At 31.8% G+C, this 26,319-nt stretch overlaps 2 protein-coding genes across 10 annotated transcripts in view; both read left to right on the top strand.

Annotated features, from left to right (window-relative positions):
* The window catches only part of LOC109542154 (chloride channel protein 2), a 55,717-nt gene extending 47,342 nt beyond the window's left edge, over nucleotides 1–8,375 (top strand). For 4 of the 5 annotated variants that reach the window (XM_019911255.2, XM_019911256.2, XM_019911254.2 and 1 more), the window contains 13 exons: nucleotides 808–990; nucleotides 1,045–1,255; nucleotides 1,313–1,414; nucleotides 1,483–1,562; nucleotides 1,628–1,782; nucleotides 1,839–1,962; nucleotides 2,692–2,961; nucleotides 4,621–4,805; nucleotides 4,925–5,110; nucleotides 5,177–5,352; nucleotides 5,446–5,572; nucleotides 5,644–5,839; nucleotides 6,179–8,375. In XM_019911255.2, the coding sequence (XP_019766814.1) occupies nucleotides 808–990; nucleotides 1,045–1,255; nucleotides 1,313–1,414; nucleotides 1,483–1,562; nucleotides 1,628–1,782; nucleotides 1,839–1,962; nucleotides 2,692–2,961; nucleotides 4,621–4,805; nucleotides 4,925–5,110; nucleotides 5,177–5,352; nucleotides 5,446–5,572; nucleotides 5,644–5,839; nucleotides 6,179–6,354 (2,171 nt within the window). In that variant the 3' untranslated portion in view covers nucleotides 6,355–8,375. Of the gene's footprint in view, nucleotides 1–807; nucleotides 991–1,044; nucleotides 1,256–1,312; nucleotides 1,415–1,482; nucleotides 1,563–1,627; nucleotides 1,783–1,838; nucleotides 1,963–2,691; nucleotides 2,962–4,620; nucleotides 4,806–4,924; nucleotides 5,353–5,445; nucleotides 5,573–5,643; nucleotides 5,840–6,178 lie in introns of all 5 variants that reach the window. The other variant, XM_019911253.2, reaches the window with a different exon arrangement.
* A 1,485-nt stretch (nucleotides 8,376–9,860) lies between these two features.
* LOC109542150 overlaps nucleotides 9,861–26,319 on the top strand; it is a 73,747-nt gene continuing 57,288 nt past the window's right edge. For 4 of the 5 annotated variants that reach the window (XM_019911229.2, XM_019911230.2, XM_048666161.1 and 1 more), the window contains exons 1-2: nucleotides 9,861–9,995; nucleotides 23,401–23,614. In XM_019911229.2, the coding sequence (XP_019766788.2) occupies nucleotides 23,525–23,614 (90 nt within the window). In that variant the 5' untranslated portion in view covers nucleotides 9,861–9,995; nucleotides 23,401–23,524. Of the gene's footprint in view, nucleotides 9,996–23,400; nucleotides 23,615–26,319 lie in introns of those variants that run through there. The other variant, XM_019911234.2, reaches the window with a different exon arrangement.

Genomic DNA, 26,319 nt, shown 5'->3' on the forward strand with positions numbered 1-26,319 from the left:
AACAATATAAAACTTATCTATCAAATTCTTCTTATCTTATTAATTAATTAAGTATTACAAAAGACATTGTAAATAATGTTGGGTTTTTCTTATTCTGCTTAACTTTTTTGTCGTCTGATATTTAGTTTGTGAAGAACTTTTCTGTATTTTTATTTTATTTATTTTTCCCTATCGTTAACACTGCATACATTTGCAGTAGATGTATAGATACTCAAGCACTTGAATTAGCTGAGGCGGCATTATATTCATTCAACTTTTAATGACAAAACACATACTGTGCACCTCAACTGTAAATGGACAAAAACATAATTTCATGTAAATTTTAAGAACATTGTCAAAAAATACGTTTTTCGATCATAATCAAAATAAAACACATAAACACAGTCGGACAGAGTCAATATGAATTTTTAACTTTTCAGGGTTATTTTAAGGACTCAATTCTGATACTTAAAATATAAAGTAAATATGGTTTAAAAATTGCATTTTTTCCTGATAGATAATTAAACACCACAAAAGAATGATTGCATTAAATTCTTACCGAAACCATTTTTCCACCGACTTACAACTGTATTTCATTTCTATCAATAAGGTCAATACGCAACCGAAAACGCATTAATTTGATATGTAGATTTTATTGTCTAAATCCATAAGCTGAAAATATTCTTTGAAAATTTGTCTGTGATTTAGGAAGAATTAAAAACTAGCTCTTAACCACAAGTATTTGGCAAATAGAAAAATGCTTTATTTTGTCCATTGCCTATTATTAATAATTAGGACTCGAAAGTTTTATTTTTATTTTTTGTATAGGCAGTGGCGTACCACTTGGGAAAGAAGGACCTTTCGTACACATCGCCAGTATCTCAGCAACATTACTAAGTAAGTTGGTAACAGGATTTCAAGGCATATACGAAAACGAGAGTAGGACCACTGAAATGTTAGCTGCAGCATGCGCCGTCGGTGTCGCTAGTTGTTTTGCTGCGCCTGTTGGAGGTAAGCAGGTCCTCTTAGCTCGTGTGCCAGAAAGTTGATAATATTCCTTTCTAGGTGTTCTTTTTAGTATTGAAGTAACAACTACCTATTTCGCGGTCAGAAATTATTGGAGGGGTTTCTTTGCGGCAGTATGTGGAGCCACAATGTTCAGATTAATGGCTGTGTGGTTTCAAAGTGCCGATACCGTTACGGCTGTTTTTAAAACCAACTTTTACATGGATTTTCCTTTCGATCCTCAGGAGTTGTTTGTTTTTGCATTGATAGGGTATAAACAGACATCAATTTACTTGAAACATATTAAACTAGCATATTTTGTCTCTAGGGCTATCAGTGGGTTAGGTGGTGCCTTTTACGTATGGGTTCATCGACAGTATGTGCTGTTTATGAGGAAAAGCAAAACGATTAACAGCTTTTTACAAAAGAAGTGAGTAGTCAATTGTCGTTATTATTGCGTTTATAAATACGCAGTAAGAAGTATTAAAACATTTTCAGTCGGTTTTTGTATCCTGGTATTGTCACACTTTGCGTGTCTACTTTGACTTTTCCTCCCGGAACCGGGCAGTTTTTAGGGGGTATGTAGAATCTTAAAATCACATATTTATTTTGCAAATAATCAAGCATGTAATTTCGATGTTAGGTGATCTAACAACCCATAATCAAGTGGTGACGCTGTTCAGCAATTTTAGCTGGACTAAAACCAATCATACCCCATATGAAGAGAGCATCATCAAGCATTGGAAGACTGACTATACTGGTGTGATATTTTGTTTACATATTTATATTATTTTTACGGTAAGCCTAATGTTTTGAAGCAAGTGTTTATTTTATGTTTTGTTTTATTTGATTAGTTTATAGCATCTATAATATGTTCAACCATACCAGTGCCTGCTGGAGCCTTCATTCCAGTATTCAAAATTGGAGCCGCTATAGGGCGAGTCGTTGGAGAACTTATGCATCTGTGGTTTCCCCATGGTAAGTTGAAATTTTAAATTTTGAAATTTTGTATGTTAAACGATTTCATACTCATAACTATATTTTGCACTGATTTTGAACGTAGATACTTATAGACTATAGATTTGTAGTGCTACAGGGTGCACCAAAATTTAGGTCATTTTATTCAACGGATTACTGGGGCTAAGATAGAAAATAGAGAAAAACGTTTCAAAAGGTTTAAAATTTTCTAAAGAAATTAATTATTTCAGATGCCTTTTCAACTATGTTATTATGCAATATTTAGAATAATTCAATGATCTCTTTAGTTAAACCTGCCCGAACTTTCTTTGCCAAATCACAGTAAGAACCTTGCATCAAAGCAAATATTTGTCAGCGTCACGGAGTATCCACGGTTAGTTTTAAAATTGCGCTCTTCAAAACTTAAAATGTATAAGAATTTCGAACATGCGAAAACTTTTCCTTTGCTGTAGGGACTCTAAGTTGACAAAATTTTCGGCACACTAACCCAAATTAAACTCAGTTCAAGCTAACAGATTCATAGATTAGAGCTCAGGCTTGCCAGCTTTTTGCAAGCTGACGCCCCATCCTCCATTTTCCACCCATTAATTTCAAAAGTTCACTACACTTTTCCAAACTACCGCACTAGCCATGAGGGCCACAAAGTTTCTATATTTCCCATCTTGACTTTCCCACACCTCTTAGGAGCAAAAGAAACCAACTATTGAACTAAACTATCGAATTTTTCAGGTATGAGATATGGAGGTAAAGTAGCCGACATTATCCCAGGCGGTTATGCTACAGTTGGTGCAGCTGCGTTTTCAGGATCTGTGACCCATACCATTTCAGTATCTGTTATAGTATTTGAAATGACTGGACAGATAACCCATATCATACCGATAATGATTGCTGTGTTAATATCGAACGCCATAGCAAGCTTACTGGCGCCTAGTATGTACGATAGCATCATCCTAATCAAACGCTTACCGTATTTACCAGATCTATTGCCTAGTAGTAGTGGTAAGCATTTTATTATTACATTTTATTTCAATTTACTTTAACACCAGATGTATTTTTTCAATAAAGTTGTTGAATTTGTTAAGCTTACTGTGATGAAACTGCTGATATCAATCAGTGATGCAAGATCGGCAAAATTCAAATCCCTAGATAGCCACTTAAAAATATCTAGTTTTTCTTAGATTTTGAAAAAAAATATATTAAAAAAGGTAATTGTAAACGGTATATTACACTGTAAATTTTTACACAAATTTAAAAAATGTAAAAAAATGGAACTTATAATTTTGCTTCAATTTTTATTCTTTTCATTTATTACTTTAAATTCAAGCTTTAATTGAAATCGGTGTTTGAGAAAGTTTATATGCAGGTGGGACGGTTGGAAATCGCATTCATTGCATGTGTATTAATTTTTGCATCGCAGTACAGAATATTTCCGGGAAATTAAAAAGACCTTAAAGGGGATTTGAACAATGAATAAAGAAACAATTCAAATAATTCACCGAGATCATTAACAAATTGTGTCTCCTCCCTACTTGCTAGCATTATGTAGTCCAATATATCCATATTTTCTTCCCAGAACTATTATTTTTGCATATAAACGAATTTTTTTTTAAATACCTAGATAATTATAACAAATCCCTTTTTCCTTTTATCTGAGAAAAATCTCTAGAACTAGGGGAAAATCCCTGCGATCACTGCTATCAATGCATATATGAAAAGAGAATATACTGAAAATTAACCCAAACGAAATGAATAAAGGTAAAATTTCTTGATAAAGTTTGCGTCTATTGGTTTCAATAAAATACACCAGCCAATCCTATGAAGCACATCAAAGTTCTGATATTTTAAACATTCCATAATCATGTAATTGTAGCTATATTTTTTATACTTCCAAAGGACTTCTAGATGGACAAGGACAAACCTTTGAAAATATCTTGTTTATTTTGAGAATGGATATCAAAAAATGTATATTATGAGATTAATTAAACACATTGCTGACTTTGCTTTTTTTTACTTTTGCTGTTTTTCAAATATTTTTAAATGTATCTTTTATAAATTCTCATTAATATAAACATTCTTGTTAAAAATTAAAACGTTCAATGCAAAAGTTGTAGATGACAAAAAATCGACAACTTTTGTATCTAACTCTTTTTCACAAATAATTTCAAATTAACCGCCAAAAAGGCAAAAAATCGATTATTCAGTTACTAAATTACACTAAATTTTCTAAAATTATGTCTTTTTTGTCTGATTAAGTATTATTTTTTGCCCAGTTTAGGAGACGACTCCATATTTCGAGTTATGTACATTTTTCGAAAAATATTTTTTTGTTATAAACCGCAAGCACGCCTTAAATACTTTAATAACTGATTGTTGTATTTTATATTTTAGAAAATGCAGAAAATTTTAAAATAATCTAATGACCTTTTTTGTAATATTTATAATAGGAAGTTTCCCATATGTCTTTGCTTAAGTGGAAACACTGTATATTTACATATAAAACATAAACGATAATTTAGTTTGTTTCGAAAATGAAGTGCACAATATGTTTAATTAACTTTAAATATCTATAGCGTTATTTAACATAAGTGCGACATATGTATACGAATCAACACTAATGGCTATTCCATCACCAAATTAATTCATCAATTGGTTTTCTAGGCATGTATAGCATATACGTGGAGGACTTTATGATAAGAGATATCAAATACATTTTTCATGGAATGTCATATGAAGAACTGAAGCAACTGCTTAAGGAAAACCGCAGACTGCAAAGTTTTCCTTTAGTTGACAAACCCGAAAGTATGGTTTTGTTAGGTAGTATTCAACGATTGCAACTAATTCAGGTAAAAATCATATCAAAACTTCCACTAAGATTGATGAATTTTCCGGAACATTTTCAATTTTCTACACAAACATGATTTTCATCTGAAATAAACCTAAATTATACTGTTGTTGCCTACAGTTGATTGAGAAGCATATCGGCCGAGAAAGAAGACTGCAAGTGGCTGCTATCAGACAAAAAGAGGCGGCTGAAAAGGCAAGACTACAATCTGAAGAACGGAAACGCAGACCATCCAGATTCCAAGTAACACCGGCTCCAGATATGTTGCAGAGGCAACTGTCTGAAAACCAATTGGAAGCACATCAGGTAAAATGCGGCAAACTGCAAAGTTTCCAGATATGTTTTATAGTCGATGAATTCCTTCAATTTCAGCACAGTTACACTCCCAACTTTGGTACTCAGCCAAAAAAATCGATTCTGAAGAAGACCAATTCTTTCACACTTAAGGGAATTTCGCCATTTATGGGCACCAGTCCAGGACACACCCCTTACAGTACTGTAACTGGTGCAGAAAGCCGATTTCGGTCAGCGTTCGAAGCAATATTCAGGTAAGCGGACGAAAGGCAATTGCATTTTTCTAAACTAAATTTAAGCTTCAAAATAATTAACTAGTGACTTTTAAACGGGGTTTCAATTTTTAGAAAGTCTGCTCAACTCCAAGATGTCGAAAGAAATGATAGTAATCCGGTTCTCGATACGCAACTGTCCCTGGAAGACAGGCCGCAAATCATTCCGATGAGCCCGTCTACATCCAAAAAGGTTCAATTGGTAAGAAGCAATAAACAAATAATTAAAATTGCAGAAAAACTTTTCTTAATTAAATTAATTTGCACTGTTAGCCCAAAGAAAGAGTATGCGACATGAGCCATGAGGATCAGAAGAAATGGGAGGAAGAGGAGATGCAAATTCCAGTAGAGTTTACCGCTTGCCACATTGACCCTGCTCCATTCCAGTTGGTAGAAAGAACCTCGCTTTTGAAAGTCCACTCGTTATTTTCTATGGTGGGAGTTAACCACGCATACGTTACAGCTATAGGTAATATTTTTAAAGTTTATCAATGGAAACTTCTTGAAGAACTGCTTCTTAAATTTACATCTCTCTTAAAAAAAATCACTTTTCATTCAACTTCATTTCACATTTTACTTCAACATTTCACTTCAACCAAAATGAAGCGTGATTTAATTGCATATTTTCAATTGTATTAAAATTTTATTTTCTGATTAAAATGTTGCTCGGAATTCACTTCCATTAACATTTCTAATATCAAAGTAATATGTTCTAAATAGAACATTTTAAACTTTAATATGTTTAAAACATTGGCCAACATTAATAAAGTAAGTGAAATAATATAAAATAAGTTCTGTTATATTACAGGTAGGCTAGTAGGAGTTGTTGGCCTAAAAGAGCTGAGAAAGGCTATTGAAGATGCGAATAGCGGCAACTTACCACAGGCTGATGCACTGAACTCCAACGGAACGGTTAGTGTGAACGATATTAAAGAACCGCTGGAAGATGTAGATGACAGTGCTCAACTCGTCTCAAAAGCTTGAAAAGACAGTAAACTGAATTATCAGTTCCTTTGTACATTTTTCTTGGCAACTCCAAACGAGTTTAAGGCAAAAATAGTTTTGCTCTGAAGTTAACTATATAACTACGCTATTGTCTTTTCAAACTGGATGAGTTGGGGAGTAACAGTATGCAAAAGGGCTCAAAGTAGATATATATTGTCTGTGTAAGTAGGTATATCTAATAGTAGATAGTCTAAATACTAATAGCAATTACGAATTTTGTGACATTAGACAGAAATGTAAAATTCACGCTGTGTGAAGTGTGAATAAAGAAAAGCAGTACCTATACAGTCTATGTAATATAACTTTCGTTTCACCCCAAATGCTACTAGAAAGTAACATTTTCGGAGGAGGATTCAGTTTAAATACTTAAAAATTGCCACTCTTTATCTGATATCACTTCATATCGTCGCAGTATTTTAATTTTGATTTAATTCTAACGACATTGCTTCTTTAATCGCATATAATTAATAAAATTTATATTTGTGCAGTTTCGGTTTGGAGTTGAGACAATAATTTGGCAATTCTCGTTTTTCCTTTTTCAAATTATTCATGTTGATATTGTTTACGTGCACAATTTTCTACAGGTGGTTCATACGAAAACTCAGCAGATTCGGTTTTTTGTGTACCTACCTACTGTTTTACGATTATTTATGTAAAGTTGCTTACACCGTTTATGAGAGTTTTAGAGTTTTATTAATTTGTTTAAGCAATAAGGAAAGTTAGTTTTTCATTGCTCAAATGAGTTTCGATAAAATAATATTGTCATTATGGTAATGAAATTGTTGAAGAAATATTTGCAAAAATTCGAACAACGAAATTTGTGTTACATAGACTGTAGGACGACAATTTAACATGTGCTGTTATTTACTATTTCCTTTGCATCTATATATAAGCAATATAATAAAGACTTCAGATCAGAAAGTTAAATCACGCTTTATTCTTGTATGTCTCTTGTCTTTTCTTGTCAGATACTTTTCTGTTTTTGTCATTGAGACATGTTATTGTCCTTTGTTCTATTAATAAACTAGGCCTCCTGTGATAGTTCTAAAGTAGATAGTATAATGTTATAGCCTTCGTTTGTTCAATAGTAGGCTAACCAAACTAGTATACAGAGCGTCTCGTTTCCTGGCATATTAAAATTATAAAAATTTTGGAGCATAATATTTGGATCTTTTTCAGCTCACAAAGAATATGTCCATATTTGGCAGTAAGTATGTCTACAAATTCAATAATCGACCAGGCGATTAGTAATTGGTAAAATTGAAATATTTGACAAAATTGTGAGTCTTCCAAATATAAGAAAAAATGCATTAAGGAAAAAAATTAATAATAGAACATATGCTTGTAATTATCAAGCACAAAATGTTCTTTCAGTTTCAAGAATGTTTAGTTGGATTTGAAGTTGACCTGAATTATAAGATTCCTATAATATTCCGAACTACACATGACGGTGAAATCATATTCTGAAGTTTAAATGTAAATCTGCTTGTAAAGCTGTAAATCTAAAATCTCTCGAAGGGTATTGTAAAGTGATGAAACTGAAGAGTTAGAGAACTTTTATGGTTTCTAATGCCCATATTGCTTTACCACCAACTTTCAGAGTTGCATGGAAGCCTACAATAAACATTTTTCATAACATAGGTTTAACTATAACTATTTTTATATGATTTTCAATTCCTTGAATATCTAATGAGAAACTAAAATTAGGTTCTTAAGTTATTATTGCAAATAAAATATAGCGCCATTAATTCGAATAGTTGTTAAATTTACGCCGTACTTTCAATAGAAAATACTAATATTTTCATATTTTACCCTTTGTTCCAATATTTTTCTTTAATGTATTTCCATGTAAATAATTTTGCGTTTCTAGATTCATTTTAAGAGATTGATACAAGGGATCATACATCGAATGATGTATCAATCAAAGTTGTGATAGTACGTAAGTCCAAATCTGTTGTATTTGTATATTTGTTTTAATTAAAAATTAAGTACCATTTTAATTTGCATTTTTATTTCAGTTTATATAGGTGATACTTGTAATTACATGTATGTAACGTGTATATCGAGCAACAGAAATATTCCAGTATTAGAAGGAAAACTGAAGAAAAATAACTAGCGCAAAAAGTCAAATAATAGATTTGGCTGACTTTTTAATGACTATTCAACGTAGCATTATTAGAACAAATAAAGTATTTCATGCAAATAGAAATTGAAGCATTTAAATTATCTCGAAAATTATCAAGAGGCTTGAAACTTTTTCAGTTTCTGAAAGATTTAACTGTAAGCAAATTATCATGTAAGTTTTCCTGACTGTATTTCCAATTTTAGTATAAACAATATTCCTGTATTGCAGTCATGTATTTCCAAATCACAATTTATACGTTTTTTTTTAAATACGTTTCTCTGTTTTTCTCACCATCCTCAGCTTGTTCCAAACCTAGCGTAGCTACAACAACTGCACACACGAACAAACTGAGGATGGTCGAAAACCACCGAAACGTATTTTAAACTTGTTTGATTGATTGAAAATTTAAGCTCACATATTCATTACTACTTCAGAGCCTTCAGAACTTAATATGCCATTAATCCACTATGCCATCTTTATTAACTAATAATAAAGTACAGCTAAACAATTCTGCTTAAAACTTAAAACACTCAATATACCCGCGATGCAACAACACTGATAAACGTAAGGTTGTTTCTTGGAATAAAAGCACCCATCAATATGACGATTCCGGTCACATACAATTGTTTAGATTTTAGGAACAATCTATGCAGTAAACTGATCATACTCAAATTTTTACCTATGACCAAGAAGCTTTGTAAATACTACTTATACTTTCAAACCGTCGCAATTCTTACACTTTGGTTAATCGTTGCCCGACCTTCCCCTAAATTTTAATTCAGGGGAAGAAATTAATTGTTATTAATGCTTGTTTAAGGATCGATTTTCAAAGACGGCTTTTGCATTTAGTGCATTGTACATGTTTGATTTCCCAAAATTATGCTCATTGTTGGGGATAATAGGTGTCATTGAAAAACCTTATTTTTAACTTGTTATGTGTTGTACAACTTGGGCCAAAATGGATTTCATCTTGCATACATCTTACATTTTTATTAGACCAAAATGGGTAGGTATTCAAGGTAGTCTTTTATTCGATTTGATTCATTCGAATAACTCCTTAGTGCAAAATAATTTTTACATACATTGTCAAATTGCCCAAGCCTCCCCTATAAACATTTTTATACACAGCTAATCGACTTCGTTCCGAGTAGCAGGCAACAAAACCGATACTTTATATCACTTATATAAATAAAGACTGTGTTTAAACCCTTAATTTTTATATACTCTACTGCTCCCTGTAATTCTGATTTTAAAAAAATATTGAAATCCACCGTATTTGTAGATATAAATATGTAGTTAAAATAACGTCTGATTGTCTCAAGACGCGTCGAACACAGTAATATGCAGAGGTAGGCAACTGACATTTCATCCAATTCAATATGGCGTAATTTGTGTGTGATCGTTCAGCTGTGCGGTTGGTTTTCTGTTCGAGTTTAGTGTTTTTTGTGTAAGATTGATTGAAAAACCTGAAATTTAGTGACAATATCGCAACTAGGTAAGATCTAATTGACGTTTTACCCGTTATCACTTTGAATGCATTGATAAGAAGTTCTGAAACTGTAATTTATTAATAAAAAAATTGAAAAATCGATTGGAGTGAGGTTAGGTGCCAGCTTCCCTGAGAATTTAAACTATGTATACCCGTTAGAAATCTCAGTTATCCGAGATGATTTATAATTATTACATTTCTTGAGATAATCAGCAATAGAAAGGTTTTAAAATGCCCAGTGAAATGTCACACAAAGCTCATAATTTTGTAATTTTTATAACTAATATATATTTTTTTAATTGAATTGCAGCCTTTTATTTCACAAAACTGATTATGCTGAATATATTTTAAACTTATCTTTCGATTTGATGTATGTGTCATCGGGTACTGATTGAAGTGCTAAAAGCATAGTAATGCGAAAGTCGTCTGACGTCTAATTATTATCATTTGTTATGATTTATTTATCTAACAATATTTAATGATGCACATATGTTTTTAGTTACGGCTCTTTATTGATAATACATATCGATTATAACTGCTCTAAGGTAGGGTAAACAATGTTTGTTCCGAATATGTCAGTTAGGTTCATCAGAAAAATCCAAAGTTTGAAATCTAAGTACAATTTGTTCGAAGGTTTCGTTAAAGTGACAAGAATGGTCTGAAAATCGTTTCATCACGTTTTACATTTGTGAAATATACTCCCTAACTACCGTTTGCACTTAAATTTATCAGTTCTTTTTAAGTACTTGCGGCTTTGCCCCTCGAATAAACACTGACTTACAGGGAGACATGTTTTAATATACGTTCCTTTACACTATCTTAAAGTATTGCTCGACAAAAACTTATCAATCTGTTTTTATATTTTCATTATAAAACTTGCAAAAAGTTGCTTTGTCAAATATCGTTTCACCCTGTCCCTTTATTCCACTCTTGTCATTCGATAAAACTAATAAAAATAAATATTATTAAATATCTCACCAGCGTAGCCATAAAACTACTAAAACCATAAATCATGTTGTTTTTATTTCTTAATATCAACTTACTCTATTCAATACCGATTAGTTAATAAAAGATTTAAAAATTGACTTTTTACCACACCACCTAGCTATACATAATATTAATAGTCCTTACTGCGCTTTAGATCAATACATTTTTTTGTATTTACCTGCACTGTGCGAGGGGTGAACTGCCCCCATCTGTTTACCTTAATGTGGTCCTACCCTAAAATTGCGTGGTTAATTCAGTGGTTCTATTAATACTCATAAGAGCTTATTGCTTTACGCTATTGTTTAGGTTGAAAATAACTAGTTGTTTTGTTTACATTCTCATATCTTCGAATCAAATAAACTGATCTACAGCGTGTACCTACAGATAAAGGCGTAAATTTTCTCGATCACGTTACAGATGAGCCTTTAAGCTACACCAGAGAGAAATAGTTGAAACGTTCTAATGTGTGATCTGAAATGATTTCAGAACATTTGTAGCGTAAAAAAGCCCCATGTTCTAATAGCCCATTTTTTTGTCATTTCACTTCCAAGACATTAATCTAGGTATATGTAATAAACCTACTTTCAAATTTGTAATCTTTTTGCAAGGAAACACACAATCGTTCGAAAGCCATCAATGTCTTGTTTCGCTAATTTTGTGATAAAAATGTAGGTAAAGGCAACGGTACAAGCTTATGCACACGTTGATTATACATGCAAGTAAATTTAACATTTACTGACAAGGCTGTACGATCGATTATCGGTTTTAATTTACAATTAACTAATCATATAGCTATTTAAATTATTACATAATTGAGTTATAGCAAATGCTATGCCGTTATTATTACGCAAGTCATATTTTATATTAACTGTGTTTACTAAAGGCCTTTACTTACTCTCCGGTAAGTTTCCCACGTATTAAAGATATTTATTCCCATTTTAGATCACTTATTCAGAGTGGTTCAAAATTGGAGTGATTGTTCTGAAATGGGTTGAGTGGCATATTTAGAAAGTACAAAAATATCATATAAAGAATATTCTATTCAAATTGCGAAATTTGCATCTTGATGCAATCAGTAAATTCGGCAACAAAATTATTCTCGTCCAGGTTGCAGTATTAAAAATGCGATTTAGTAACGCATCCCTTGTATTCACTTTTCTTAGCCTAATCCAACGGCTTAATACTTTCCCAAAGATAAAAATCTAGAGAAGTGAGATCCGTTGATATCGGTGGCCAAGAGAGTCTCTTGTCAGTCCTAGGAAAAAATTGGGACAAGTTGGAGAAGCAAAATCGTCAATATTTCCTCTAAATCATCTTTATAAAAATATAAATTATTCGGAATAAATTCGGAAAGGACCGAACAACTAATAATTTTGCGGCACCAGAATACTGTCCGTTCGGTGGTTAATACGAAACCGACATTAAAAATTATCTTTATGGGTATTTTTCTCCGGCCATTTATCTTTATTAAGACAATTGTTAATTCCATCTTCAGTAGGCTGTTCACGAATCCGTCGACAAAACTAAGCCTGAAGGAATATCGCGTTTTTGGGGATTTTGTACTTGCACATGAAAAGCCGGAAAAATGTTGTCATGTTGTTCTCCAAATCATTGTTTATAGAAATTAAAATTGGATTGCGATACGCCTTGTATTTATCTCAATTGATGTCTACAACATATACAATATCTCTTCGCGTTCCAAACCGACCCCATGCTGTCTTTGAGGATCGATACTTGCACATGAAAACATCCAAGCTTTTTCTTTCCTTTTTTGTCTGAAGCTTATATGAATTTGTCAGTGCGAAAAATCGACTAAATTTATGAATAATTTCGATGATATCGTATAGAGTATTTGGGACACTCGTGTTTTTTTTTTGGACAAAGTTGTCGAAGTTAATTTGATTAACTTTTGATTAATTTAATTTAAAAAAATTTATATTTTTACAATTATTGATAGCACAATTGATAAACAATTATTGTCTTAGATATCTTAGTGTGTTTTCACTTTTTATTGTGATTTTGTTACCTACTACATTTCTAATTATCTATTTATTTTATTATTATATATAGAAATGTGCTAAATATAGTTTATTATTATTATAAAAAATCCTACTTCTCTACAAAGGTTTTATTTTTTTTCGATATCTAATCAGACAATGTATTAAATGAAGTATGAAGTCACCACAAGAAGATTATTTTCTTTCTATATTCAAAAACTTTATAGCTATGTTTTAACAAAAATTATGAATTTAATATTAGAACCGAAAGCATGTAATTTAACATGAAGCAACAGAAAATTTTCATAAATCCAACATTTTTATAACTGCAAGCGAGTGTTGATATTTCTGTTGACTGACCAATCAAGTCCTGTATTATTTATCGTTTTATCCATTTTTTGTTTCATTTTTTTGACACTTTCGGGTACGTTTTATTAACACATCCAGACGAATGACGTTAATTTTGAATCACTCTGTATAAGTGTAAAATTATTACACATCAAAACTTAAAGGCCGTCTACACCGTTAAGTACTTTTTTAAAATATGTTTATTCTTAATACAATTGTGAGTTTGTATATCATTTAAAATAAAATTTGCTCAAAAAAGGAGTTATAATTTGTTATTCCAACTAAATAAAATTCACTGAACTTAAAGCAAAATAAGCAAGATACCTTCCATATCCGGCGGTTAGTTTGGGTTAAGTTTACAGATTCTACCGATAAAATGAACCAGTTCTTGTAAGATTAGTGGACAATTTGTTATACTTGGCGCCAAAAAGCAAGCAATTCAGCCACAAAAAATAGAAAATAAAAACAACCGAGTTATGGAAGCAAAGAGCTGCAGCTTTGTAGTCACAACTTCCAATTGACAGTGGTAATTAAACTAAATCCTTCTGCAAGAATGTTTAGTTTCAGTTTTAAAATTGTAAAAAAAGTCTTATATGTTACACAGCTGCTACGTTAACATTTTCTGCAATTTTTCGCAAATTTAAATTTATGTTAAATAATTTATATTAAAATTATGTAATCGAAATTATTCCAGACTGAATGAGAGAACCACTGCAACATTTTCCAATAAAAATAAGTTTTATATAATTTCTTGCTATAAATCAGCGACTTTAAAAGTGATCTAAATTGCAATTATTTACGATTGATTTTATAGTTCATTGACTGTTGACATCCGTAAATGTTCTTTAGATATTGACATAGATTAAGAATGGTATAACAATGCCTTCACAAGACGATTGTTTTACAATAACTCCGAAGTGCGTACTTATGCATTATGAGCTGTTATTAAGTATAAATAGAATATATTTTATTTGTTATGTTAATTATTGTTAACACGAAAAATATACGTTTGTTACTAATTAATTATATTATATTATTTATAAATATACGGTTGAAATTATTTTCCCAACTAAAAATTCGATAATAGCAATATCTGTAATTTTATCTTAGATTTAATGTTAGCAAATTATTAGCAATTGAATCGTCATTGTTCGCTTCAATTGTTATCTAGTCTGTGATATAAGTAATCCACTAAAATAAAAATGTGCCGGCAGTGTTCGAAGTTCACTTTTAGTTGCTGATACCTTTATTTTTTTGTCGAAAATTGGTCTTTTTAAAAACGTCATTTTCGAGTCATTCTGGAGTTGAATATGCTTAAAACATTCAATAAAGCCGCACATAAACGGCAATTATCGTGGAAAAAGATGGGCTGTTGAAATAAAAACAACTAAGAGTGCTAATTATGTACTTTCAACACAGCCGAGTGATTGAAACTGATGAAAGATAGCAATTTCTAATTACAAAAGTAAAATTAAGTTAAACAATGCATTAGCAGGTATGTAGTACGTTTTGTTGTTTTTGTAAATTATTTATGTATAAGGATAAGGTGTCGTCAAACGAGTTTTAATGTACAGTGAGGAGAGATTCAAAGTGCGGATTAACTTCAACATCAGAATAATAACTATGAAAAATGAAGGTTCAGTATCAAGTTTAAAAAGCATTGTTAGTAGAATGTATCCCGGATTATATCAGGGATTATATCATACTTTAAAACTATAAAAGATATATAAAAAATACTTATTGGTTTTTATGCGATGACGATTCGCGCTGTATACAGGATGTTAAATTCACTTAGCTTTCTAGAACAAATCACTCATTTTTATATTTTCTTCTACCCACTGCAACCTGTAAATTGTATAATCGCTTGAACCACTCCATCAATTTTTCGTTTAAAGCAATTTGTATTATCTTTTTCCTATCCTGCATTTCTATACACGTTGTAAATTAATCGATGATTCCTTTCAAGATCAGTCAAGCCTCGCGGCCTGATGTAAAACTAGTTGTGAATTAAAAAACACATTGGATCAATGATATAATTAGATTTCATTTTACTCAGTTTTTAAATGTTGCCAAAAGTGTCACATCTATTTAGTTGCAAATTTTCATTGCTATATAATAGCTTGAAAGACTAGACAGTCACGACACTAACCAGCATTTGAAATGGAAGTCCTCAACTGTGAGTGTGTGATAAATAATGGAGAGTACGTGTAGTGCAGGCTCAAATTGGACATTTGTATTATAACTGAGAGATGCAATTTTAAATTCATGCCAACCATTGCACTTTAATCTGAATCTACTTTAGTGAGGTCGATACGTGTGGACGTCTCGCCGCTATTGCGAAAGAGAAGAGCAGTGGAAAGCATGAAAATCTCACACAGATGTAAATCAATAATAACACAATAACTAAAGGTTAATGTTGCTGTGCCTATTAAAGTATTGTTATTGCAGTTCCTAATAAGACCTGAACAATGTGAAATATTTAAAAGAAAAGATGTGGAAAATAACTAAATTTCCTCACTATGTTGTAAAATGTTCACGTTTTACTAGGAAACTATCAACAAACACTAACACTAAAAGAAGCAGTCAGTCTCTAACGTATGGTTGAGGAATTATGAAATTTTCAATTTAACGTGTGGCGGATTTGTCAACAAAGACGGTTACGTTGTTCTCACCATTAGATTTAATTAGTCCATTTCCAATGCTTCCAATGTTAAAAGCTTGTCGATTTAAAATAACACTAACATTTTAATTAAATTATATTTATCACTTGTTTACTGTATACACACTTCTATTGTGTGAAACAATTTGTATTTTAACATATCTCCAAGTCATATATTGTTCCCGGTATTGGTTTTGTTAGAATCGCCCGTCATTAATTTTGAATAAAGCTAATATAATATGCGAATTCTAAGTTTGACTTGCAGAATAATATTTCAACTCATTTGAATGGGATTGCAAAATAATCGTCTCCAAAAGGCTTCGGTAACATTTATTTTTAGCAGCAAACTCAATACAATGAAGCACATATTAAGTGCCTACGCTATTTTTTTAACAGCAACGATTTTAACTTTGTATTGAAAGTACTTGCAAAGTCTTGTCTGCATACGTCAGTTTCAAATTCTGGGAATATATTTTGTAGGTTTTACGCAAACTTTTTCCTGAATTGGTTGGTTTGATGAAAATTTTTTAATCTCACTCATGTCTCAGAAACTTCGGTTTAAAAAATATAAAAACTTTTATGAAATATTCCAGTGAGCGTAAGAGTTCTGTATTGTAGTGAGTTCCAGTTTATTTCTTTCTTTGCACATTTTCGAACTTTATTCGAAGGTTTTGATATAAACGATTAAACATTTTTTTAAACAATTTAACATAATTTTGAATCCCCAGAGCAATGAGATATAGGCATATACGTGAACCAAATAAAGCTTATTTAAAAACACTAAAGCTGATGTTTACTGAACTGTTTATCGCTTTCTTTAGTCTTGGCTCTGTAAAAATAGCAATTATAGTTCATTGTCGGTCCCGTTAAGACAAAAACCTATAATTATTATGTCCTCGATACAGACGCAATATAGGTGAGCTATTTCATTCATACTGACATCAGAATACGCGATAAACAGTCATTATATGAAGTTATGCTCAATTGGGCGCAAAATTACGGCTTTCCTTCGCCATATTACGAAAATAAACCTCACCACGCCTTCAAATGTACATTCCTGATCGTAGCAGAAGCGTATCATGGAGCTCTCTTTACCTCGGAGAAAAATTCCGTTAAAACTGTTAAACCGGTCAGTTACAAGGTATAATGTGTGAATCATCACATTATGTTCGTCCTCAGAAAAAATTATGGGGAATCACTGCACAGAAGACCATTTAGCAAATGGTCGAGGTGAACTTGAGGATATCATTATCTCTCAAGACTAAGTGAATTTAGAACGCGTATTGGAAAGAATTTGACATCGATAATCTAGGGTCATTCTCGCTGTTTTTTCTCAGCTTTAATCTTAAGCATAACATTTTTTTAACATTAACAACACACAAAAAACACTATAATTTATATGAACGATCTACTATTGGAACGAACTTACATGATGGTAAGTCATGTTTTCAATAATATGCAAAATATAGATTGTCAATTAGTAAAATTGATATTTTCCTTAAATGAGCCACAGTGAAAAGCTTTAATTTTTTTTGTCGTAAAAGATAAATATTCACTTTAATTTTTCTTCAAAATTGACCGTCCAACAAAGTGGCGTACTCCCTCACATGCCACTAAAGTCAAATTAAAGTAATTACCGAAACATAAATCCTTTCAATGGCTCAAAAGGTTGTACAATTTCATGAAAATAACTCAAGCTAATTCGTAGGAACTAAGGCATGTTAGTTTTATCACCTTGTGCATCCGTAACAAGGCTGTAGGAATTTCATTTATTTGACAAAATACCCTTTTTGTTGATGTAGAATAATTTATGGGTAACATTTCCTGCAGATTTAAGGAAACACTGCAAATAATATTATTTTGAATTAAACAACTGTTAAAAACGACGTTTTAAATGCGGTTCAAGCCGCTGTGATTGAACTATTCGCGAAAGAAAAAGAAAGAGCTGTGAGCTAGAATAATAGCCAGTTTTAGCAGGAGACAAATCTGTCTGTAGGGATAAATCCGCACCAAGGAAATTAGCCAGTAATGAAGATCATACCAAAGCGAAGCATCATACGAGAAAATCAATTAATAAACAACCTACCATGAACCAGTAATAATTATAACTAGATATTGTCACGTGGATGGCCGAGTATCAAATTCTTTCTTCAACTTACAACTTTTATTCCACTCGGTACAACTTTAACAACGGAACAGGAACAAACTAACTTCTAAAATTAATGTCAACTTCACAAACGATAACAATAACACACGGAAAATACGCGTTTCCGACTCGCGGGTTTAACTTCTTCTGCACTCAGGCGCGGCTGTCACTTCACTCTCCCCCTGTCTGGTTCTCGTCGTCGCTTATATACTTTTCTCCAGGTATTCCAGATAGTTCTAGAAATCTCCAGAACAGGTGCGAAACTTCCCGCTTGTCAGTGTCATATTTGACAGGCTCCCATTTACTGAAACACCATGAATTTCGATTCCCCATTCCAAACGTGAGTACCCCAGGCCATTTCCGTTACAATATTATTATTAATGGTTCATGATTAAATAATGATCTATCGCTGCTTAATCTTGAAAAAGATGCATAAGCTACATTTTTTCATCTCTTAATATTTCGAATAAAAAGTAGTACGGAACTCAACTCGGTTCAAAATACTGTTTTTTGCTCCCCATTTCAATCACATTGGGAATAATTTTCAATGGTTACTTAATTTTACGGCAAACTAATAGAAGCTTCATTCACAGCATCAAAGTTCATTTTTTGCCTATTTTTATAAGTTGAAATTTACATCAGTTTTCCGCATTTTTCATTGTATATATGTCATTTCTTTGAGCTCATGAACCAAAACTTATTGTTCAAAATCACTGATAAACTCGATGCAAGACAATGGTTCCAGCATGAGAAAGGAAACAGAAACACCTATAATTAGAATAATATTTAAAGAAGACAATGATCTTTTGTTTTTAATACATTGAATTTAACTCGTACTACATCCTATTGTAGTTTATTCGCTTTTTGCTATTTTTCCTGTCGGTTTCTTGATCGGGTGTGATATACTTTCTCCTCCCATTATAAGTATAGGCATTTTAAATAGAAATATTACATTAATGGAATCATCGAAATTGAATTGTGTATCTATAGAATTAATCTGCAAATCTTTTTGTTTTTTATTAACATCAACCTAGATAATTTGAACCAGTTTGATTATTGGCCCACATTGCTAATATCTTTATTTTTATACTTCACTTCTTCACTATTTTGCTTTATACGGAAATGTTTGAAATGTACAACCTATATATTAGTCAGTTCCTTTACTTCAAAACGTTATTCTCGAACCATGTCGTTAAAATTGATTTTTAACGCGGTTTTGAGTTTGACTTGAAAATGGAAATACTCTCCAGTCATTTGTCCATCCTCTTTAATACGCATAAATGAAGTAAACAGCTTTCTCCATCCTCTTAATTATCTTATCAAAGTGCACAAACTACTCTGATTTTCAACATAATTTCCTGCTGCTAAATGAGACATTCGTTGATAAAGCTACTTCGTAAATCTGCCATAATAAACCGTTTTATATAAATTAAATCCAGTTTGCTATGGACGTATACTAAATTACATGGATTAAATGAACTTGCTACATCCAGATAATTGTAGCAGAAACTAATATTGACTTTTAGATTCGTATAAAAACAGGCACTGCAGTATTTTTTAAATGTAAATGCATGGATACGAACTGGCTGTTATTTACAGCTATGGTAATATTCAATGACCGAAAAATTTGTGTTTTATTTGGTTTGGACAAGAAAAAGTATGTAATAGCTTTCGTAGTTCTAGACCAATGAACTATCTAGATGTAAAACTTGTTTTCTATTTGGTAAATTTTGCAGGTGACAATGTCAATATTTTTGTGCTGCTCAGTTTATGAACGAGCATTTTTATTTGCTTAAAATATATGATGTAATGAAAATTTGAAGAATTGTAAAATAAAATTAGTATACATACCGTAAAAACTAAATTTGACTGTTTAGGGTGAATTGGTTTCAATTAACTAGTGGATGAGTAATATTACGATCAGACAAACGAGTTTATAATTAAACATGTTAAATTCTTGGAATAAGTTTACGACAAAAATATGTAAAACAGTCAAATTCCATGCCGTAAATGTATTCTGCTCATCGATTTAGTATTATTTAATCGGTGTAAATCATCACATTCACATTAACGAACTTTTGAAACACACATTGAACTTTAATATTTTCTCATTCAGAACTAATGCGGATCTATCTAATTTCATACTCTCAAACACGGAATAAATGCCCGACATTTACATTAGTTTTATTAAGTTATTATTTCTTACGCTAGCTCAACCAGCAGTATACGAGTAATTCAGAGTAAATGGGTGTTTTGATACAAATGCAATGGCCTTAATGGTTATGAAATCCGCTGTTGAACATGCAAAGGTTAAAGTAAATGTTAGTTGAAAATACTTGAATTTGGATCGGTGCAACTAGAAGTGGATAATTTAAACTATATTATTCCGAAGATTTGTTATTTATTGCAAGTGAAAACGTCGATTGCTGTCTAAATTGGCAGACTTAAATGAATCTCATCTACTGGCTATGAAGTGTATAGCAGTGTATTGAATGTAAAGTAAAACCGACTTTATTCGGCTTTAATAATTGAAACACACTCTGTATTAATTGTGAGAAAAATATGTTTTTTTTAAATTAATATAAATAATATTACCTAAAGTTTCAATATCCTTATATTCTATAACAGAAGTAAATTACCAGGTAACGAAAGGAATATTTTTTGGCTCGAAAGAAGACGATCTGACCTAACTTTTATTAAGGAAGAAACGGGGCTCATATGTTTTGATGGTCAAAGTTCTTCAAAAAAGTTATGTCTGTAATGAAGCTGGCTGTGAATTTGTTTTGAAGTAAGACTTATATTTTGATGAAGTAACCGAGTTCATTAGCCTTGGGCAAGTGGTGAATTATTGAGTGTTTTGGTACAAAAACTATCAGAACTTTTTGATGTTGTCTTGAAGAACAATCATTTTTTGATATTTTTGTGCTCTTTGTAAAATCTTATAATAATCATAGTTTTTTGCCCAAAATAAGTGTTTCTGTTATTATCAAGTATCAATTAGTTATCAATCAAGGTTAGCTTTTTGCATTAACAAAACTGAATGTGTGGATTTGTTCCTATATGCGGGCCATATTTTGAGGGCAAATTTGGAATAACGCAACTCGGACAAAAACGCTTCCAAAGAACGACCAATTTAATCCTTTCACCATGTCGACCAGTTAGAATAAGAAAGAACATTATCACTTACTACGACATTTGCAGTTAATGTCTGAAATTGTTAAATGGCCAGGAAACAGATTTTTTTCTGCAAAACCTATGAAGGCTACAGTAGTTTTGAGCTGAAAAGTGTCATGGGTCAATAGGCATTAGTGCAGCAACTCAAAAAACAAATAGTTGATTCCAGCGACGAAATAAAAGTTTTAGTACGTTTTGTACTAGGGCACTGAAGAATTCACCACTTTTTCAAAGCGGATAAACTCAGTTACTCTATCAAAATATGAGGCTTACATAAGAACAAATTAACAGCGATTTAAAAAAATTAATTGAATCATTGTTTCGTTATTTCAAAAAAAACATAATTTGTTTGCAGAACTTCCACCATCAATAGTGAGATATTTTTTCTTAATTAAAGTTGCTTGAAGAAGATTGTCTTCTTTTGAACTAATGAATGTCACTGTGCCCTGTGATCATATGCTTATGGGACACTGTGTATAATATATTTTAGAGTATTAAATAACTTATGTATTATTGAAGACTAGCAATGAGACAACTATAGACAATTTTTTTGTATTTTGTGCAATTACACTATTATGCGAAAACCAGCTGTCTCATACACAGGATCATTTATTTTAATTAGTATTTAAAAAAAATATTAATGAACTGATCTCTTAAAACCTATTAGAGTGTATCTAGAATTGCAGATCAATTTCACAAATTTTTGACTAAAATATCTGAAAGCCGACCCTTCAGTTTTTTAGGAGATCGGCTTTTCTGTGAAATAAATTAAAATAAAATGTAAATGTTTGGTCGCTGCAGCGTCTTGAAGCTGTTGAGACAAGAACTAAAAAACATATTTTTCAAGTTGTGATATGTTGAGTATTTACAATAAAAAAGATCATGTACAAGTTTTTCGTCAAAATTTATACTGTTTAACAGTGATTTTGAACAATAAAACAATGGTATACTCGAATTGCCTCACTCGAATTATTATAATTTTTATTTTTATATTATTTTTTTATTAACACTCAGGATATACAAACTATGCGTTTGTCAGATACAGGGTGATTTGTTTATTAAAGTATCATATGAAAACAATGATAATAAAATTTAATTTTAAACTGAAAAGTTTCTGTTCCTGCAAGTGTACTGGAATCGTATTGTTTAGAATTTGCGCATACATTTTTGTCAAAGCCTAATAAACAAAGTAGCGTGAAAATGGTTTAGTTTTTGCGCCTAAATTCTACATTTATTCTGAATAGTTTAAAAAACGGTAAAACGCCATAACGCCCTTGCAAATCATTTTACGGGTAGAAATGTATATGAAAGCAAAAGAACTAAAGATAGGTTTTGTCTTTTGAAAAGATCAGAAAAATCAAAAATTGTTTTTATTTAGATAATAAACAGTGGTGAACCGTTTTATTCTTTAAAATATACACAGACGTAACTAAACGGTATTTTCAGGCTTGAATAATTTTGGTTCATTTACTACAGAAAAAAATGCGATTCGATACCTGTCAAAATTCGTGAAAATACTAACGGCAATTTCAGAGAAATCTTAAGATTGGTATTTTTTACGCATTTAAATCCCGGTATGTGTCTTGTTCGTGTAAATGAACCGTTTTCAAACTTGCATTTACACGAACTTTTGCTTCTCATAACATTTTCTATGATTGGTTTTCATATGCCAATTCACTATCGGCTCACCCTGTATATTGCTAAGTGGTTTTTCCACGTTTTAAGTTAAGGGCTTTGTTCCAAATCGAAAATCGTGTTGAATTGTGTTTTTTTGTTCTACTTATAGTATTTCAGCCACTTCTTATTCACCATTGGATCACTAGATTGTAATAATATGGATCTTCAACGTCCTTACAATCTATTTGTATTCGCCTACAATCTTCAACAAGCTTCTTTAAAAAAATTAAATACAAAATCCAGAGCCCTGCTTCTTTATGCAATATCAATTTAATTCACCAAACTCTTCGCTTTACACAGTTCAAATTTTTCAACTGTTGTACAGTATGTCGTCGTAAACTGAATAATAGTAGCTTGAATCAAACAACATTTTCTATGATAGTTAACTAAGTATACTAATTTTTATATCAAACTTTTTTGCAGGAGAGAAAGAGGACTCTCTCGAAAATGTAGCTGATTAAGAACCAAAACCCCCAAGTAAGGAATTGAAAATTGGAATTGATTGAACAGGTGAGACACCAAGTGAATCCCCGAAGCAACAAGAAAGATGGATGAACTCGACGGTGGACATGGTGGTAGAGTGAAGAGAGCAAAGTCACTGAAGAGAGGAAAGCCTGAAGAGAGAATTACAGACAGGGTAAGTCGGAAATATTTAGTATACTTAGACGCAGTGAGATTGGGTACAAATTAGCAAGGAACCATGTGGATTTGATGTTTATTGGCAGTAAATGCATGTTGATTGCAACAAATTACTTTCATGTAACAGAAGGTATATGTGAAAATTTACTATCACCACTAACGACTAGTTTCGTTAAATGTAGTTAATTTGAACACAATAATGGTCACTGTATTTCGCTAAAATGTAATTACTTAGGCCATGGAAGTTTAGTTATAGATACGACTGTAAATTAATTATATCGACAATAATGAACGGGTAGGGAATCAATGATTAGACTATTATCGACATTTAGAAAAATACGTATACAGGTTGATTATAAATGGGGGTCACACAACATTTAATAAATTGAAGTTGATTATCGACAATATTTTTAGTTAGATCTTGATAGGGCAATTTTAAGAACAATATTAAAAAGACAATGAAAAGTTCATTATATTAAGCAATATTTTAAAGTAAATCTTTCTCTATTTGGTAAACTATTAGCACGATTATGATTAAGATTTCAAAAAAAAATAAAGTACCTACTCTATTTAAGGGAATTACGGTTCTAGACTTTTACACTTGTGGTTCGTTTTTAAATTGTGCTCTTCAAAACTTAAAGTTGTTAACAATGTCAAAAATGCATTATCTGTACCTTGCTGGAGGCAAGTCTACATGGGAATTTTCGGTACCAGAAAATAACACACCAACGAAATATAAAATATATCGCTAAATTGAAATGATAACTTGATAACTTTCTGGACAAGAAATCAAAACAATAGTTTTAATATTCTGGCATACGTACGCCTAAAAACATACGTTAATACCATCAAATGTCCATCTAGCTCGGTGGACAAGTATTGGAAAAAGAAGTTTAGTTGCTGTGGGAACTTCTTTCTTGAGGAAAAAGACTATAATATTGAAGCATTGAGTTTTTCTCAACCGATGAAAGCGAGGAATATATAGAACGAAAATAACTTCGCCTATTTTTTCTGAAGCGTCAACAAAATTGCCAGAAGAGTATTTCCAATTCCAAGTCACTCTGTCTAAGTGGTTAAGTACTTTTTAATTAGCAATTCAAAACTTAGTACTCACGGTTTCTATCTACTCAACTGTTCAACTCTTCGTTTAAATGGTATAAAGTCAGTTAATTTTTCAGGCATTCAGTTCTCTTTAAAAAACAATTGCTTTCTTACCACAACCCAGTTTATGGCCCAAAAACTATAAAACGTGGCTAGTTTTAGAGCCTCTCAAGACACTGAAATGAGCCTCTGGAGAGATACATTTTTCCGGAATTTATTTCACATGGCTTCAAGACCACGTACCAAGATGAAATAAAATGTACTCCAATTTATGGCAATCGGTTTCAATTTCGTCGGATGCGACCGCAATTTTCTATGGAAAAATATGCCTTTTGGTGTTTTATGACCTAGGTATAACTAGCGCAACGGTTTTACGTTTATATACGTAATCGATCGTATCGAAGTTCTTGTTCTTTTGAGTAGTCAAATAAATCCTAGCTTACTCTATGACCATAAAAATTTGTTTATTTGGGAGTTTTTTACATCGATAAATCCAAATTTCCTATTACCTGGCTTCTAGATCCTAGAGGGAGATCCTAGCTCCAATAGTCTGGAGCCACTTAAAACATCAGACATTTTTTTGAGCTTTAAAATGTCGATTTTTTGTTGACCATGTTCGATCTTCGATATTTTCTAAACAAAGAATGTGTATTTGTTTCAAGTTTCTCTCACCATTTTCGAGATATTACGCAAAGACAAGAAAAATAATATGCAAAACATTGTGAATTTCCGATATAACCGCCGAAGTTTAAAAGCTTATTTCTCATAAACGGTTACAAATTTTAGAGCAATCTTTAGAACATTCTATACGAAGGGTTCATTATTGGGAAGGGTAACGTTCATCTTAATTCAAAAGAAATTCCTGTTCCTATATTAAAAAAAAAAAGATTTATATTCTATATTTCTATACCGGGTGTCAGTTTGAAAATTTCCCGCCCTTAATATCTTTCTTGCAGTTGAAAATATGAAAAATCGGAGACCCGACAATTTAATTTGTAAAGGGAAAACTTTAAATGAATATTGTTAGCCTCCTTGTTTCAACCCCCTAGGACGGGTAGATGCCACCCTTAGAATCATAAATGGGAAAGGGGGTCAAGTGACACATCGTTTTAATTCAACTTATCAATTATCTTTAGATTAGTTATTACTTTGTTGTTTTTTGTCTAGAGGTTTCCGAGCATTTAATAGTAACAGTACAGTGGTAAAAACCGGAGAAAAATATTTTGCACGATCTTGCAAACCAACCAATAAGCAAGCTACAAAACATTGGGATCATAACGATTATCGTAAGGTTCAAAAATTTGCCAGTAGCCCATTTCGAAGGTAGCGGAAAAGAAAGGCACAAGAAACTGTAACTTTGAAAGTATTTGAGCCAGCATGCTTCCGACTCGATATATGAAAATACGATCATTCCTAGTAGTTCTGCATATGTTTATATTACGGAAGTTCAATAAATGCAAGTGGACTAATAATTAATTGTTCTTGTTAAGCATTTGACGTGTGAGGCTAGGGAAGTGGCCACTTACGGCACTATGTCGTTTCCATTCAAGATATGCTCGTGTATATAGCAGCATAACTCCATTTTCAGAACATTATACGTGT

This window comes from Dendroctonus ponderosae, unplaced genomic scaffold (assembly GCF_020466585.1).
Source record: "Dendroctonus ponderosae isolate FM_Combo_2020 unplaced genomic scaffold, Dpon_F_20191213v2 Dpon_F_20191213_4, whole genome shotgun sequence".
Classification (NCBI taxonomy): Eukaryota; Metazoa; Arthropoda; class Insecta; order Coleoptera; family Curculionidae; genus Dendroctonus; species Dendroctonus ponderosae.